The sequence below is a fragment of the Solea senegalensis genome, linkage group LG5 (assembly GCF_019176455.1).
Source record: "Solea senegalensis isolate Sse05_10M linkage group LG5, IFAPA_SoseM_1, whole genome shotgun sequence".
NCBI classification, from domain to species: Eukaryota; Metazoa; Chordata; class Actinopteri; order Pleuronectiformes; family Soleidae; genus Solea; species Solea senegalensis.
In genome coordinates, this window is record NC_058025.1 from 1,170,257 (window position 1) to 1,189,346 (window position 19,090).

The window sequence follows — 19,090 nt, forward strand, 5'->3', positions numbered from 1 at the left end:
CCAAAATTAATTTAAAAGGATTTTGTAGCATCGTAGCAAGTGAAACATTGTTCCCCAGGTTACAGAAAAAGAGTTTGTTTTGTCCCATGTGAGCTCCAGTAGAAACATGAGATTACAAAAACACAACAACTCAACAACTGAACGTTGTGTTAGTGTCGTAGCTGCCTCATAAATCACAACAAACAAACCAGAGATTTGTGAGGAAAAACAACATAAACATAAAAATAATCAAATTAAACATAGAAAAAAATCTGAACATAAAACCACAACATTTACAACTAAAATATAATCAAAGATTATGGTTGAGATATTTTTGAAATATTTAAAGGGAAAATAATTATTCAAATGTAAATGAACCAAAACAAAATTATAAATCTCTTTAAAGAGAATTAAACACGAGCAGGAACAAGAATTTAAAGCAGAAAACAAAGATTTATAATTTCTAAATTCATGACCAGGGTGTTGTTTGTTAAAGGCCCAGCAGAGGGCAGCACAGTCTCAGTGAGTCAAACTGTGGAATTTAAAGAAGAAGAAGAAGAAGAAGAAACATCAACAGACGTGTGTGTCTGTGTCGTTGGTCACCAAACCAAAATACTGAATATTCACTCCTACAAGGCAAACTACGGTGGCCTGTGAGTGACAAACACTTTCACAAAGCAGTCAAAGTTACATTTCACAAAACTCTCTGAAATCACATATTTAGATTTTAGCAAATTTACTAAAATATGGAAGATCATGTGTGAACATTTTTGAAAACAAAACAGATAAAAAAATGTCCCCCAGAATTTGCTCTGATTTAAAGTTCTTAGAATTTTGACTTTTTACAAACCAATTTACTAAAAATGGAAGAGGATTAGGGGTTTTGTGATTAAGATTAAGTTTCCCTGAGAATTTTAAGATTAGAGTGAGAATCTGCTCGGATTTAAAGTTCTGAGAATTTTGACTTAAAAATGAGAATTCTGAGATTGAAGTAAGAAATCCGTATCTGAGTATCTTTTTTTAAATTTAGCTTCCAATTTTTATTACCCTTACCCTTCAATCTTAGAATGTTGATTTTAATCAATCTTCAATCTCAGAAGTATTTCTTCTCTAAAATCTTAAGACAAAAATCAGAGGAAAAAAGTCTTAAATCTCAGAATTCTGAATTCTGACTTTTTTTTTGTTTTTTAAAACTCATTTGTATGTAAAACATGTTTCATCATATAAACTTGTTTTGTGAAATATAGTTTTTCTTTGCTCTGAATGTAAATCCGTCTGCAGCTGCTTTGTAAAAGTGTCTCACAGGTTCCTCACAGGCCACCATAGCGCGTTGACTGCACATGTAAAGCATGACGTCACTGCGACGTTCATACTAAAAACAGTGTTGTGAAAATGTTTCACCAGCTCAGTGAAAACAAATGGACACGCTGTGGTGCAGTGGAGGAGAGTGATGTCACGCAGAACTCCACACCTGACTGGGTGTTTGTCTGGAGTTCAGGTTCAGGTTCAGTCCAGGTTCCTGATCTGGAAAACAGAGTGACCGTTAATGCCGGACTCTCAGGTTCTGAATGTGGGCGGAGTTTCCTGCTGCTGCTCAGCTCGTGGTCAGATCACTTTTTGGCAGTGGAGGCTCCAGAGTCTCGGCGACTTCTCCCAGCTCGTCCAGCAGCTCCGTGAATGCCGGTCGTCTGAAAGAGTCCAACTAAGACGAGACAAGAGACAGAGACGGTCACACAGTGGGACTGAACCAGGTCACATTCAGATAGCTCATTATTTGCCACCCAGTCAGACCCTGGATTTAAGTAACAGCTCATTATTTGGCAGTCAATTTTTTGGTGGATATATGTAACATCTTACAATTTGGCAGTTAGTCTGTCCGTGGATTTAAAGAACAGCTCATTATTTGGCCCTCAGTCTGTTGGTGGATGTATGGAAGAGCTCACTATTTAGCAGCCAGTCTGTTGGTGGATGTATGGAAGAGCTCACTATTTGGCAGCCAATCTGTTGGTGGATGTATAGAACAGCTCACTTTGTGGCAGTCAGTCCAGTGAGCATCTTGAGCTCTAGCACCCCCTGTCTTTGAGACCGTGCCACTGACTCAAAGTCAAACATCATAGGGTGAACTTTCATGTTCACTTACCAAACAGCAGCTCTCTGCCAAGTCCAGGAGACACTGAGGACAATCACTGACCAACTGTGTGAAGGTCTTCACATCCAGACCATAATCCTGCAACACACACACACACACACACTAACAGTGTTAGTAACAGTCACTGACCTTGACAGTGACCTTCTCTCAGAGTGACAGTGAGTGTCGTGTTACAGGTCACCGCTGGTTCTGTTACCTGTGTTCTGGGAAGAATCTCCGGATCAGCAGGAATCCGGGCCAGGATTTCACACAACACGATGCCAAAGGAGAAAACGTCGACCTAGAAATAAAGAACGAGAGAAAACTTCTGTTTACACTGAACCTTTTTACTATGAAGTATTGGACTGGATTCAATTGGACTGAACTAGACAAGACTAGACTGCATTCCATTGGATAGCATTAGATTGGACAGGACTGGACTGGACTTGGATTGGAAGGGACTGTATTGAACAGGTCTCAATCGGAATGGACTAGATTGAATTAGATTAAACTGGATTGGACTGGATTGTAGTGGACCGGAGTGGACTGCTGTGTCACCTTGCGGTCGTAGGGTTCTCCTCGCAGCATCTCAGGGGCCATCCAGAACGCCGATCCCACCAGCGAGAGCTTCCTGCCGGGATCTTTCACCGGCAGCTCCACCACTTCTCTGGCCAAACCAAAGTCTGTGACCAGAGCCTCGCGACCCCGAGACGTGACCCGGATCAGACAGTTCTGCACACACACACACACACACACAGGATCACATCACTGTGATGTTATTGCTCTGTCAGCAGGTGGCAGTGTCACCTCGAGGTCTGAAAAGTAAAAGCAGGCAGTGGCGACACTTTTTTATTTAATCTTTGTAAAACAACGTCTGTTTGGAAGAAAACAAACAAGAGAGAGGAAAAATAACTAAATCTGAACAGATTATTACAGAGTCAATAACGTCAGTGGTAAAATACAGATAATCTACTTCAGTCAAGCTCAACACCAGATGCCAGATTTGTGTGTGTGTGTGTGTGTGTGTGTGTGTGTGCCAGACAAACAGTCTCTCTTTAGCCTCTCCACTCATCAATAGGATCTGCTTCCAGTACACTGAATAATTCACTCACATACACACACACTGTGGCCGCTGATAACAAGCTGATATCTGATCGTCATGGTGATGATGTGACAGCAGAACTGTTAAAACACAAACCACACACACACACACACACACACACACACACACACACACACACACACACACACACACACACACGCACACACGAACCTGGAGCAGTGTGTTTTCAGCAGACTGAGCCTTTAACTCTCTCCTCTTTTATCTCCTGGGTGTTTATATTTAAAATAACCCCCACCCAAGGAAAAATAAACAAAAACAGCACAAAACAACAATAATAACAATAATGATACATTTCTGTGTATAAAAAGACAAATGAGAGGCTGAGAGCTGAGCGTGAGTCGAGTCGTGGGAGTTGTTGCGTAACAACAGCGGGAGGCCTGAAGCATGTGAATCACATATGAAGTGTGTGTGTGTGTGTGTGTGTGTGTGTGTGTGTGTGTGTGTGTGTGTGTGTGTGTGTGTGTGGAAGCTCATAAAGAAGAGAGCATGTAAACAAGGACAAAAACACAGATAAATGCAGTAGATTTTCGAGTACAACAAACAATCAATGTGGGTCTTTTTGTGTTGATATGGATGTTACACAATATGTCCTCTAGAGGGCAGTGCAGAGTTGCAACCATCAACAAACAACCAACATTTCCGGTAGTATTACTTTGTTCCATCTCAGAGACCTGTCAGGATTCAAACCAGCAACCCTCCAGTTATAAGACAAGTTCCCTCTCCACTAACCACAGTCTGGCGATCTCAAATCTCCTGGTCACAGGATTTATGTTCTTCGTCACCATTTTAGTTTTCTGGATATTTTCCAGGATTTTACTGGATTTATGAAGTAAAACATTCATAAAGTGAAGTTGTGATTAGTTAATTAAACTCATATCTCTCAGAAACGACTGGGTCACTTGTTCAAAAATAGTATGAATTGTTGTAGAAAGGGCAGGAAAAACATTCAGAAGCACTTCCTTTGTTTACGTCACCATGTTGGCAGGAAACAGTGAACCACTGTCGAGTTCAAGCTTTAACGATGTGAGATACACTAGTATGTAAGAGACATGAGAGCAAATCCATCACAGAACCTGACTGCACTGCCCCCTGGTGCATTTCACGAGTATGGACATGATTCCTGACCTGCAACAGTACGACATCTGGACCATATCCCTCATTCTACTTCCATTTACGCTTAACCATCGTAATAAAAGCAGGTCAAATGAATTAGCGTAGTTACAGACGCTGAAGTTAGCATCGAGATTCACAGCTTCCTGCGCGGCAGTTAAGGGGAAACTTAAGGGGAACTATTCTTACAGAAGTAACTCAAGAACTTTGTCACATAAAATAAATGGTTTATTATAAATTCATATAAAGTGTAAAAAATGTCAAGCTGTGAATCTGGACGTCAGCTACAGGAGCTCTTAAAGTTTTCCATCTTTAATAAGTGGCTCCTCTTTTAAAATCTTAGGGAGACTCGGTGTTAGCCTGCGGCTCCTTTTCTCTGCACTGTCATTATAAAAACTCTCGTCTCAGAATTCTCCTCTAAATTTAGCCCCGGCCCCCTCACGTAACGCCGGAGCCAAGAAAAGCCAGCGTTAGAGGAACAGAAAAGGTTTTTCAAAGCTGCTGCTGTGACTCAAACTAACGCTGAGCTCAGGAGTAAGGGCTTTCGTTCAGGGGGTTTTGGGACGTGCTCACACACCGGTCAGGTCAGGAAACTCATGCGCTAAACTTTACCCTAATTTAATGTACGGTCAGTTAATCTGGAATAAAAGAGACACAAACGTTTTAAATAAATAAGCTATAAGCCCTTTGAACGCTGTCATTTCTCCACGTTCTCCTGTGACAACATGTATAAGTACCATTTTCTTACATTTTAGCCAGTTTTTCTACATCTATAATATGTTTATTATCACGTAAACAACAAATCATAGATTATTTGTCGACAGTCAACAGAATATTAGTCTGGAAACTAGACTGTAAATCTGTAATCTGTGTCAGGGCCAACAGTTTAGAAGAGTCGATAAACTCATTATTGTTGTCTGTTTTTACAGTGTAGTATTACAGAATTTCCAGACATCAGCATTTTTGTCTTTTCCTCTCAGAGAACTAAAGACTTTCAGGAAGTGAAGAGGATTTTAACCAAATAATAAATAAATAAACGTGTTTACTTTGAAGTTTGCGGACTAACTTTTCTGTGGTGTGAGATTCACCATCTGCTCGTTGTGATTTCACTCAGAGCCAGAGTTTGTTCCTGCAGTTTCTCCACAGACGTGTCAGTCACTTACATCTCATCATACATTTAAAACTGTATTAAGACAGGAAGTACAGAGGCGTTCCACTCAATCACATGACTCCAGAGCTCATCTGGTGTCCCGGAGACGTACGTCAAAACAATCCAGAGGATTTAAGGGATGTAACCCATCAAGGGTGCAAGTGGGCTCACTGAGGAGTTCAAAATCAAGGAAGGCATCCACCAAGGCGCCTGCCTTAGCTCCTTCACCTTCATAACGGTGCTCGATGTCCTGCCTGAGAGATCATTGAAGACTTGAGAATTGAAGGTTAAGACTTGTGACTTGAAGACTTGAAGGTTAAGACTTGAGACTTGAGATTTGAAGGCTAAGACTTGATATTTGAAGACTTGAAGGTTAAGACTTGATATTTGAAGACTTGAAGGTTAAGACTTGAAGATTTGAAGGTTAAGACTTGAAGATTTGAAGGTTAAGACTTGTGACTTGAAGGCTTGAAGGTTAAGACTTGTGACTTGAAGGTTTGAAGGTTAAGACTTGTGACTTGAAATTTTAAGACTTGAAGATTTGAAGGTTAAGACTTGAGATTTGTAGGTTAAGATTTAATCTTGGCAATAATCACAAATCTGAAGAATTGGAGGTTCTGACGGTTTAGATGTGAAGTGTTTACATTGTCTTAGTGTCCTGGTGGTCCTGCAGTTTATTTGTTGAACTGTGAGTTTCATGAGCTACAGTGTGTCCCACAGTCTGTCCCACTGTGTAACTGTTGCTGACATGAACCTTTGACGAGACTTGTAGAGGAGGGAGGACACTGAACTGTCCCAGGATTGCAGTGAGACAGAATCCAGACATGTTCCTGGACTTGTCCAGAGGGAAAACAACCATATGTCCACAGAGGACACTGTGGTCTTACCTTGGAGTTGAGGTCTCTGTGGTAAATGTTCTTGTAGTGCAGGTAGATCATTCCTCTGCTGATGTCACAGGCCAGGTCCACCTTCTCTCTCCAGCTCAGAGGAACATCTTTCCTGGCCAGAAGTTCCTCCAGACAACCTCCGTTCATGTACTGAAACAAGGAAAACATGGTTTTACACAAGAATCCACCCAAGGACTCAAGATACTGTCAGTAAAGAAGAAGAAAAAGGACTCACCTCTAAGATCGGATAGAGTTTGTCTTCTTTGACACAGATTCCCAGATATCTGAAATAAAGACACATTTATTAAAATAAACATTAGAATGAAATGCCAGTAGATTTAAATGGCTTCTGTCAGTCATATATTACATATTTATTAACATATGAGACACAGGTGAGTGAGACGGGCACCTGACGATGTTCGGATGCGACAGTTTCTGCAGCAGACTGATCTCTCGTACGATGCTGTCCTGGTCCACGTCGTTTTTGTAGATTTTCACCACCATCACTTTACGACTGGTGCAGTTTGTCACCTGAAGAACACGGAGCTCCATGAGTGACACAAACACAACACAACGGCTGCTCAGGACTTAGCAGTTATTTATACACTGTTCCCACATGTTGGTTCTTGGAAACTTTAGAAATGTTGTTAAATTCACTGAAACTTTATTGCTAACTGCAGTTTTATAGTCTCCTTGTTTTCTGTAATTAATATTTAATAGCAATCTCAAGGTAGTTTATTAGTTTACACAAGTTTTCTTAAAGATAAGGGCATTATTTCCTTCAATTATCAGGTTTTTTTTCCATGTATTATATGTATATATTATAATTCATTTTATGTGTAGTCACACAAAATATAAAACATAGACAAAATAATCCTTTATTGGTCTTTCCTTTGTGTAAATATACATATTATGATATGTTTTTGGTCATTGGTCAACTTCTAGTCATAGTAACTCTCTTATATATTTAAGGTAAGATAAGATAAGATAAGGGATATTTAGCAGAGACTGTGTCACAGCTGTTTTTAAGGTGATGAACAAATCCAGATTCTCTCAATCTCATTTAATCTTGTCAGACACAGTCACTCGTTCATCCTGTGGCCTCTTTCCCGTTCATTTATCATAGACAAAGACCTTTAATGTATGGAAACCTGGACACACACACACACACACAGTTATGTAAGCTCTCAGTTGGGGATGAGCGCAGCGCCCCCACGGTCTGCAGAGCTCGTGGGCCAATCACGGAATGACAAGAATGTCCCAATTAGTGTCAGAGACAAAAGAGGCTTTGACGACAGCTCGACTGGACGTAGGCCGATGGACAGAAGGACAGAGGGACAAAAAAACACCTTATAGACTTTGGAGAAGAAGCCACTTCCGATGAGCTCGGCGGTGAAGTTCTCCCAGAATTCCAGTTTGCGGACGGCGGTGCGGAGCTTCTGCCATCGGTCCACGTGGAAGTACTTGTCCGAAGACTCGCCGTACAGCGTGGGACTGGTGGGTTCTGAGGACACGTCCACATCGCACATCCTGGAGATGTCCACTGAGAAGACACGGTCACAAACACACGTTTTTCTCTGTGTGAACATAAATGCATCAAACAAAATCAAGAACCTTGTTTAAGATACATTATATTATGTTGTAATGAATATGGATCAAACCATTACTGTGTTAAATCGAATCATCCTCTCATATTTGGTTTCATACGATGGTTGTGCAGCTGCTTTTCTCCTTCACTCGAAGTATAAATGACTTCACTTTGAAAAATGACGAGATCATTTTCGGAAACTGACAGGATATTAATGTGCAGCGTAGCATTAAAAATATTCCATATTTAATCAGATGAGCGGCTTAATGGACCCGAACATCACATCCTGCTCCTGCAGCTCATAATCTCACTGAAATACATCAGGAACTGTGTTAAATTCAACTTGTTTCTCTTTAACTTGTAACTAAATGGTCTCTCATACTAAAATAATTCAATTTCATAGTGGACACATTTAAACTGTTGAACACTCTATTCATACGTTACATAACCGACATGGTGCCTTTGTTCACTCAGCGACAGAAACAGACTCTCGAAAAAGCTCAATTTATGCATTAAACCATATGAAAGCAAACAGTGGATGAAAGAGAAAATAGAAAAAAGGTCTAATTTCACTCTGGTACAGATCAGAGTAAGAGGCTTCACTTTATACAGAGACACAAAGACGGTGAATAATACACACACACACACACACAGTGACCTGGGCGGTCAAGAGACATGTTGTTCCTCCACAGACATAATATTCATATTTATAATCTCATTTATGAGAAAATAAAAGGCTAATATCCAACTACTGTATGTGTATGAAGAATGATAAGGAAGGTAAAAGAGAGTAATTCAGAGTTCCTGCTTTCTGTTGCTATTGTCCTGGGTTTCTTCTTCTTCTTCTCTGTTCCCACACGTGTGGCGTGACAGTGAATGATGTGTCATTGAGTAACCAGGGCGACAAAAATCAGGTTTTCACATACACATGAATGGAGAAGGGTTGAAAACATACTTTAACGTAGAGACGTGGTCACAAGACTTGGGACTTATGTCACTAAATCAAAGTTTTATACACCAACAGGGACTTTAATGACATATTTAAATACATATACATGAATTTTTCACCAAAGTTCATGTGGTCATGTGACATCCAGAGCTTTAAAGGTTCATTCCACCTCAGTTTTACACACTGGACCTTTAAACCTTTAAAGTCTGTTACTTGTTTTGTGTCTGGTCTTAAAAAGCAGAGAAGAAGAGAAACAAAGCAAAAACAAAGGTTCCCACAGTGAAGCGCCGGTTCTGTGTTCAGTCCTGACCCAGTTCTTTCCACACAGAACCAGAGACTGAAGCTCAGAGTCAGTGTTTACCATGACGACGACCTTGCGCTCTCTCTCTCTCTCTCTGTGTCTCTGTGTCTCTGTGTCTCTCGCCCTCACAGTGACGCTGGTGTAAAGCACACACTGACACACAAACACAAACGCGTCGCGGAGGAATCAAGCGTCGGCTTTTGTTCACTCGACTCAAACAAAACAATCCCAGTCTTTTCAGTCAATTCTCGCTGCTCCGACACTGGAACAGCTGCAGTAACATGTTTACAATCTCTGAATGTGATCATATCACTTATCTGAGTTAAGATATTCGTCAATATTGGCCGGATTTTCTTTGTTTTAATTTAATTCAATTCAATAGTAAGACAGAAACCTTTACAATTTCATAGAGAGACGAGAGGGTCTCTCACTCCTGGTCCTGGTTTTAGATGTTTCCATTCCTCACATGCACCTGATTGAAATAACCAGGTCGTTATCAGGCTCCTGCAGCATTTACTGATCAGCTGACCATTACATTACATTACATTACATGTCATTTAGCAGACGCTTTTATCCAAAGCGACTTACAATGGAATCAAGTACAATTAGCCACACCTGACCACTTCAGTCAGGTGTGTTGGAGCAGGGAAACATCTAAAACCAGGACCAGGATTGACAAACCCCATTTGAGACTGCAGTCAAAATCAGATTTTTAAACATATTCAGATTCTAGTTTGATTTGTTGGCAGTTTGATCAGATTTGTCCAAACCAGATTCAAACCACATATGGAGATGGATTTGAATCTGATTCTGATCTGATTTTTACAGATGGTTCCCTCACAACGACACTCAAACAACAACAACAACAACAACAACAACAACGACTTAGGTCCAGAGACGACACATTAAACGTTTGGGACACAAACAGACACAGATTTCTGTCTTCCATTTTGTTAACTTTCTTTAGACGACTTGTTTTTCCAGGGGCGTGGCCTGTAACTACAGAAATCCATGTGGAAGACGATACGATGTCAATATGGACACACACAGATCAGATCTGATTTAGTTGTAATAATGTGAACAGTTATAGTTAAGATCAGTATCTGATCAGATCTGTTCATTACAAAAAGGATTTGTGCTGAATCGTTATATCAATTCTAGCCAAGTTTAATTTAGCAAAAATTGTTCAAACAAGAAAATTCAGCACGTTTTGTTAGCATGTCTTGTTAGCACATCTTGTTAGCATCTTCCAGCACATGATTCCTCACCAGCTCAGACTTTGTGTGAGTGTGAAAGGGAAACATTCCTGTGAGTGTGAAGGTCGTTTATCACGATCTGCTGAGAGTTTGACCTTGAGTCTGACCTCACACACACACACACACACACACACACACACAGAGTGACTGACACCGTCTCAGCTGATAGAGAATGTTTCACAGAAAAAAAAATCACTTCACGCTAAAGTGAGATTTTTCCCACAGATTTGTCTCGACAAAGATCCTGTGTGTGTGTGTGTGTGTGTGTGTGCGCGCGTGTGTGCGTGTGTGTGAACAAACACAAAGGTTCCCGTCACCTTCCAAACATGACAACGTGACGTCATTAAGGCAAAGTGAATCACAGTCTCACTACGTTACAGAGTCGTTTCACACATATTCAAGTGTTAATGAACCTGAGGACACACTAATGTACACACACACACACACACACACACACACAACCATGCATCATTAGGGCCTGAGTGTAGACTGGAACAGAGGTTTTATTCTTCTCTGTACTCACTGGTCTTACATGAGAAGGTAAACTACTGAAAAGGCTTCTCAGAACATCCAGGAGCAACTGGTTGGAGGATCTAGTTCCTCTGACAGGAGTCTGGAGTCGGGTCCAGCTCATTTAAAACCTTAAAAACCAGTAATAAAATCTTAAAATCAATCCTGAACTGGACAGGACACAACTGGTGTCATGTGATCACGGTTTGTTTTCCCGGTCAGAAGACGAGCTTCACTGGACGGATGTTTATGGTGGCAGCAGACTCTGGTTTCCTTTACTCATCTTCCTCAACATCACCGCAGCTTTCAACACAATCTCCCGCCTTATCCTCCTGAACCCTTTAGCCTCCACTGGCATCAATAACACTCACCTCTGGTCGCAATCAAACCTTTCCAATTGCTCCCCTCCCCTGTTAGCAGCGGTGTGCCCCAGGGCTCTGTCCTGGGGCCCCTCCTTTTTTATCATCTACCTCCTCCCTCTCTGCAATATTTTTAGAAAGTTTGGTATTTATATTCATGAATGACACCCAGCTCCACCTCTCCTCCACGCCCACCACAACTCTACTGTTTACAACTTTCTCAAACTAAATGCCAATAAAACGAAGTTTCTCCTCATTGGTTCCAAATCTGTTAACCCATCATTAACAAATGACAACTCCACTGTTCTCACATAAACTCCATCACCCGGTCCACCTATATTTCACCTCTGCAAAATCAATTCTTTCTTTTAAATCCAGCCTGAAAAACCTTGGGCCACACGGTGGTGTAGTGGTTAGCACTCTCGCCTTGCAGCGAGAAGACCCGGGTTCGAGCCCCGGTTGGAACAAGGGCCTTTCTGCATGGAGTTTGCATGTTCTCCCCGTGTGTGTTTGGGTTCTCTCCGGGTTCTCCGGCTTCCTCCCACAGTCCAAAAACATGCAATGTGGGGATTAGGTGAATTGGACACTCTAAATTGACCATAGGAGTGAGTGTGAGAGTGAATGGTTGTTTGTCTCTAGTTGTGTGTGGCCCTGCGATGGACTGGCGAACTGTCCAGGTTGTACCCCGCCTATCGCCCGATGTAGCTGAGATTGGCACAGCACCCCCCGCGACCCTCTGGTGGAGGATAAAGCGGTTAGATGATGACTGACTGACTGACTGAAAAACCTTCCTGCTGTTTAAATGACTGTGTAATTAAAACATCAGCTGTAACTGCAACTTTTAGTCCCTTTTAATTCCCTTTTTCTCCTTAAACGCTGCTACCGTCGTTGAAATGTGCCACATAAATAAACTTTTGCCTTTAAGGCAGATCTGAGAATCCTCAGTGACTTCAGGCATCGAGTATGTGCAGTGGGCAGTGGACAGTCTCTCACAGTCTCTCTCAGCGTCCACACTCTGCTCACAACATTTCTGTCTGACTTCTGCCACAACCACAGAATCTGTTCACTCCTCAAGTTTCCACAGTAAAAAATGACGCTTTGGCTTCAACTGTGGGTTTTTAAAGCCACAGGTGGCAGACGAGCATTGAGGACCTTGTGTATAACACATGAACGAGGACAGAGGACAGAAGACGGAGGACAGAGGACAGAGGACAGAGGACACAGCTACATCACTCATGACTGTGGTTCCCCACCGTTGGCAGCAGCTGATGCAGAACATTAATTTTGTGGTTTGTGAAAAGTGATCCTTTAATGTTGTGCACTTTACTGAAGTCACTTAGACTTTAAACACTGATTTCATCACCTTTTTAACGTCATCTGGTCACAGATAATCTCAGATTAATAACTGCTGTGTCCACACTTTTGGTGTCAGTCCTACTCGACCCAAATCAGGGAAAAACATTACTTTCTTACACGTTAGTACTCATATAAACCTCATTATAAAGTGATATTCTGCTGTATTTTCTCATTTAAACCTCGTTATAAAGTGATATTCTGCTGTATTTTCTCATTTAAACCTCGTTATAAAGTGATATTCTGCTGTATTTTCCCGTTTAAACCTCGTTATAAAGTGATATTCTGCTGTATTTTCTCATTTAAACCTCATTATAAAGTGATATTCTGCTGTATTTTCTCATTTAAACCTCGTTATAAAGTGATATTCTAGTGGATTTTCTCATTTAAACCACGTAAAAAAACTTTATAACAACAGTAAAAGACAGTGTGTGACTTGTTTTTGCACAACTGTGGAACACTATGTACCTGACACAAAAACTACACTGTGTTTCATTTATCGACAACAGTTATCATGGTCTGTGACCTGTGTGTGTGTGTGTGAGGATCAATCAAAGCTAATGTGATATTGACATGAAAAAGCACCAGAACTGTCGTCTATAATCAGATCAAACTTTGACTTCCTACAGAAATAATTTCCTTCCACAAACATCAGCTTAACTTTGCTGTTGTTACAACAAGAAAACTTCATTTATCATAATTACGACTTATACATATACTAATACTACTTATACTAATACTAATACTACTTATGCTTATGCTAATACTAAAACTAACACTAACACCTGGTCCTGCAGGGGTTTTTTTTGGAGTGAGGAACATCTAAAACATGAAGGACAGGATTTACCCAAGGACCAGGACCAGGATTAGGAAACACAGGTGAATTGTGTGTTCAGACAGAAGATGATCTGTTCTGTGTCTGGAACAGTCTTTCATCACTAAGTCACAGGTGAATTATACATTTGTTCTTCTTGTGTTTCTTCTGCTCCACTGACCCACCTCACTCACTCTTTGTCTTCATTTACTGAAACTTGCACTAACGTGTTCTTGTTGTGATTTCTTATAGTTTATCAAACATCTACAGTCTTTAACTTTGATTCCAGAGTAGAATCTGGTTTTAACATGTTGTAAAGTGAAGTGTTTTTAGTGTAATCTGTGTAAGTGTACATCTGATGTATATCTGATGTATATCCTGAGGTGGCTACACTGGTTCATGTGACACCACAGACCTCATGCAGAGGAAACTCCACGAAGAACAGCACAACATTCTGGTCTTTGTGTAAAACCACACTATAAGTAGAAGAAAGTAGAAATAAGTCTTTTTAAACCTCCCAGTTTTCATGACTCTAAATAAGTGGAATAGTCGCAGCTTTCATATTTAAAGTGAAAACAGAGCAGTGTGGATGTAGCTGAACATTATATCTAACCCCAAATGAACCACAGTCCTGCTCATTTTAAAGGCTTCCTCTGCTCTGAAACACCTGCTTCAAATGAAGGCTCGTTATCAGTCACTGACCGTGTGGTGCAGGTGTGATGGAGCAGGGAAACATCTAAAACATGAAGCGCAGTCAGTCCTCTGTGGAGCGGGACTGAGAAACGCTGATGTTTGTGTCTGTGAGTGTGGCAAGTTGCATCCAAGTGAACCTGAGAGTGTGAAACTGAAGCACATGCTGATTCTTTTACAAAGCTCTGCTCGCGACACCTAACACACACACACACACACACACACACACACACACAGGGGTTTACCAGGCTAACAGAGGGCCGTCCTTCCACAACAACCTACAGTGGACTTGTGTTTTTGGATGACTGTCCCTGTTCCAGTCAGTAGGGGCAGTGCTGAGAAGGCTCTTTACACTCACACACATGCAGGTACCCTCTTGACAATTTAAAAAAAAAAAAAATCATCAAAGGGTCAGAGACATTATTTCAGCATGATTGAAAGCATGACCAACAAGGGGACCTGAAAAATGTCCCCTGTTGGCATGGATGTCCCCTGTTGGTGAGTGAGAAACGACACCGAGGTCTACTGTTATGTACAACACACGCATTCTTCCTTCACACCTTGTCTAAGTAAAACTGCCAACCACATGAAAGTAAAAGCCTCATAAACAGAAACCTAACATGTTCACATGTTTACTACATTAACATATATTAATATTGTGTGTTTTCCAGAACATTCGTCTTCCGTGAGTGAAACAGTTTTCAGTCGACACAAACACAAACATTCAGAGCAAACATGAAGCAAACGTGAAGCTCGTAGCTAAGTAACCGACCTTCACTGCTGTGAAACAGAAACTCTGTGAAGGTCAATAAAAAAATGTGGTAAACTAAACCTGGAGCCACGCTTATTTACACATTTACACACAAATTATGTCACACACCTGCGAGGTAGAGTCGGAAGACTAAGACGACGACAAAACAACAACAACAAAGAAACGTATACATCGCACTTGACTAACGCTTCATAGTTTGGCTTACTTGAAGCTCTTACTTACTTCTATATGCTCTTATTTGTACCCAAATGTTTAAATGCACTTATTGTAAGTCGCTTTGGATAAAAGCGTCTGCTAAGTGACATGTAATTTATAATGGTTTACAAATTAAGTTTATTATTTAGCGGCTAAGTTATTGTTTATTAACCACGACGTAGCTTCTATTCATTTCAGCTAAAACAGGAAGCACCTGTTAGCCACAGCAGGCTAACTAGCTAAGAGGGTTAACAAGCTTGTTTATTTTAATATTTAGCATCAACAGCTAATGTGTAAAAACAGCAATGGTTGTTGTTTTATAGCTACTTCATAAGGTCTCATATTTATTATTTTAGCTAAAATAAAACAAACAAAAAATACCTGTTAGCCACAGCAGGCTAACTAGCTAAAAGGTTTGTAAGCTTGGTCTAACAAATAATAATGTGTTAATTAATGTTATTAAGTGGCAATTGTTGTTATTTATTCATAAAACTATGCAGTTTTTCACTTCTATTACTTTAGCTAAAACACTATTGGCCACAGGCTAGCAGGCTAACTAGCTAACTCGCCAGAAGATCAACAGACTGCCTCTAATGTAAAAATCACTGTCTGCGACGTACGTCTGTGTTGTGACTGTGATGACAGGGTGAGAACATGAATGTGAGGGTGAACGTGAATCCGTCAGTACTTACTCCACTGATTTAAAACGTTATTCATGTGCATCCTGCAGAGGACGAAACAAACGCAGACGCGAGCGTCTCCGTGCAGCGGCTGAGGAGGAACAAACATACGAGCAACAACACGTAAGCAAAGACACGCGAGACAACGTGGACACATGAGGACAACAGTGATGCCTGGACATGAAGACATGAGGGGACAACGCAAGCTTTTGACTTGTTCTTTTGTCATGAAACTCTACAATGAAATGAATCTGATGCCTTTAAATAAACAGTATGTATATGTTATATAGATAAAATCTTTATACAGTTTATGGCAGTGGTTCCACAACCTTTGCTCCTCATGATGAGTAGCAAACATACAATGATAAATAAAGGAAAACACACGATTATCATCAGCAAAACTATTATAAATGACAATATTATTACAATAACTGTTCAAAAAAAATGCTCTAAAATCACTTAGACTTTGGTGAGAAACATTGACATAAATCACTAGCACAATATGTTGGTGAGCTAAATACAAAACTTTTAAGTCACTGACATAAAAATGAACAGCTTTTTTGTCCATTCTTCATTATTTCTATGATGGAAATTCACAATCAGGAAGTTTAGCTTTTACACATGTGCAAAATGTGGCTACCTTAACCGTAACCACGGAAACAGCCTTTTGTAACAGGAAGAAACTGCACTTTTACGTGTTTACGTTACTTTAAAGAGGCTACAACATGTCAGTAGAATGTGATGCTGCCCCCTGTGGCCAAAAACAATAATAATCATGCATATGGTTAAAAAACATAAAAATGCGATAAATGTCACATCATTTAAGTTAAAGAGAGAAAATGATAATATAAAGTAAGTACATTTAGAAACAACCTCAGTTGGTACAGACACTAATTCAAATAAAAGATTTAAGATAAAAACTATTGAAACAAATTATACACATATATAATAACGATAAATAGTAAAACAGTAAAAGAAGAAAAACAATTACCATGTCAAAAATAAGTGGAATAATAAAGAATAACAAGATAAGAAGTTAAAAACAATTATCTACAATAATTATTTAAGATGTATCACAGTTCTTGCTGTCTTTAAAATACGTAAATACCGTGTATCTTTAATATAATGTATGTTGATAATGAAAAATAACATTTTTCTGAGCAGTTCTACGACTGAAAGTTGGAAACCACTGCCAAATAAAACAAAGTCTCAACTGTAACAACAATAAAACACGAATGGAATTTCTTAAATTCCATTAAAAAACTAAATAAACTGTAAAATTCAACTCTCTCAGTGATGTTGTAACACTTACAGAGATAAATACACATTTTCCATTGGTTTAAACGCATTTGTTTCAGTTATAACTTTAAATTATGTTCGATTCTCACAAGAATTGGTGTTAAATTGACTCTTACTGTGAATTGAAATCACTGAATTAAAGCTGTGATTTTTAGTTTACACACATGCAGTTATGAGTTTTCAGCCTGATTTTATGTCAAAATAATAAAGAAATGAAAAGTGGACTCACATGTTTTTCAGGATCTTCAGAGCGGTCGAGGTTGTAAACAGATTTTTATGTTCTTGCAGAAATGTGAGGCTTCATCTTCATCTTCATTAAAAATCCTCTGTGTGTGAGTGTGAGAGAGTGAGTGTGAGAGAGTGAGGGTGTGTAGGAAGTGCAGCTCTGCTTCTCTCTGTGGTTTCTCTCCGTCTTTTTCTGCTGCTCAAACAAACCCCGCAAATGCAAATGCACACACACACACGTTTCTGCGTTGTCTAGGCAGCAGCTTCACACACACGCACACACATATAACTCCACCCACTGAAAGAGGGCGGGGCTAAACTGCAGCCCCCAAAGTTGACACTGGTGTTTCTCGTCCTCATCTGCGTCTCGTGACACTGCAAATGGACTTATATTGATTTAAATGTTCATGTTTTAAGAAAATGTATCTGCCAATGACTTTAATCACATTTTGTTTGGGTGGAATATTTAACAGCAGCTTGTAAATATACAGAAACATAAACACATTCATGTAAAACAAGACAAAAACAAGACAAACATGGCCTACATTTAAGGACATTAGGACATTTTTACTAAAAATAAGTTTATTTCCTTGATTCGTCTGACTTTACAAATGTGTACTTTAGCATTTCTTTGTTTTAGCTTCAGTTAAAGTTTCAACTCGGCTGTAAAATCTAAGACAAACACAAAGAATAAAACAGCAAGTCTTATTATTGTTCATTTTACTAATTTCAATTTACAGTGAAAGCTTCATGAGGCGTTTGGTGCATAATTTGATCACAGTGAAACATTTGTAATTTCATTTAAAATCTTGGATTATTCTCTTAGCGTCAGGCTGCATTTGACAGCAGGCACACACTGCCACCTGCTGGTCATCATGTATATCTACAACAACACGTATATATAAATATGTCATAATAATAATAAGACACACACTGGGATTAAATATAGGCACAGCAGCCCAGCATCTGAGCTGAGGGTTAGTTTACAGAGATTACACAGTTTCATTAGCAGATTATAGATTATTAGATGTGATGTAATCCTGTGTTAATTATGTCACAAACTCATCGTCAGGCACAAACTGAATTATATTAGTTAAAGATGAGTACGTATGATACTCAGTATCGGTCTGATATCGGAAAACAAAAAACCTGAGACTTTTACGAAACATGTAAATAAAAAAGATGTAAAAAAAACATTTTCACTGGTTAATGTTTGTCTTTGGATGCAGAACAATTAATAAACTGTTGGGAAGTTATGTATTAAAAAACTAGAGAACGTAATTTAAAAGACACTTAAGTTCGGGTCTAATATTAGTCACACTCATTGCACTGAGCACAAAAAATGTCCCTTTTAAAAACAAGCTATAAAACATATTATGCATTATTCTACTTTTACTGCACTGATTTTTTTTTCTTCCTCGACCTCGTTATTGATATTAAATGATATTAATTCATTTTAAAGTTTAGAACCCTTTAAATGTCAGGTTTTTGCCATGATGACACCATGTTTTCAGTTGAAAAAAACCCAAAGATTTGGGTCACATACTATGAATTTCTTTGGAAACAAATAAAAAAAAATTCAAAAGCCAGAATACTGAGAAAACTTCTCCCAATATTTGCAATATAAAAGATGGAAAGTTTTTTTCTCCATATGCTGAATACGACCAAACACGACATAGTAAAAATTATCAATTATCAAAGCCCAGATATAATAAATTGCAT

At 39.5% G+C, this 19,090-nt stretch overlaps 1 protein-coding gene across 2 annotated transcripts; it reads right to left on the reverse strand.

The window, feature by feature from the left end:
* Positions 1-1,195: 1,195 nt before the first annotated feature.
* zgc:162952 (PKc_LIMK_like_unk domain-containing protein) lies at positions 1,196-17,493 on the reverse strand. 2 transcript variants are annotated; one of them, XM_044027081.1, is made up of 10 exons: positions 17,373-17,493; positions 15,857-15,935; positions 7,727-7,920; positions 6,787-6,908; positions 6,613-6,661; positions 6,378-6,527; positions 2,666-2,839; positions 2,325-2,408; positions 2,120-2,206; positions 1,196-1,681 (listed from the first exon to the last, which is right to left on the reverse strand). In XM_044027081.1, exons 2-10 carry the CDS (start codon positions 15,885-15,887, stop codon positions 1,574-1,576), a joined length of 999 nt encoding a protein of 332 aa, XP_043883016.1. In that variant the 5' UTR covers positions 15,888-15,935; positions 17,373-17,493; the 3' UTR covers positions 1,196-1,573. The 2 variants fall into 2 exon arrangements, with proteins under 2 accessions (XP_043883016.1, XP_043883017.1); XM_044027082.1 differs by lacking the exon at positions 15,857-15,935.
* Between the last annotated feature and the right edge of the window lie 1,597 nt (positions 17,494-19,090).

Coding starts and splice junctions, on each gene's coding strand:
- zgc:162952 (XM_044027081.1), bottom strand. CDS start 15,887: ATGCACATGAATAACGTTTTAAATCAGTGGA. Junction 6,662..6,786: donor TCGCATCCGAACATCGTCAG/GTGCCCGTCTCA, acceptor TCTTTATTTCAG/ATATCTGGGAATCTGTGTCA. Junction 2,409..2,665: donor GAGAACCCTACGACCGCAAG/GTGACACAGCAG, acceptor CTTTATTTCTAG/GTCGACGTTTTCTCCTTTGG.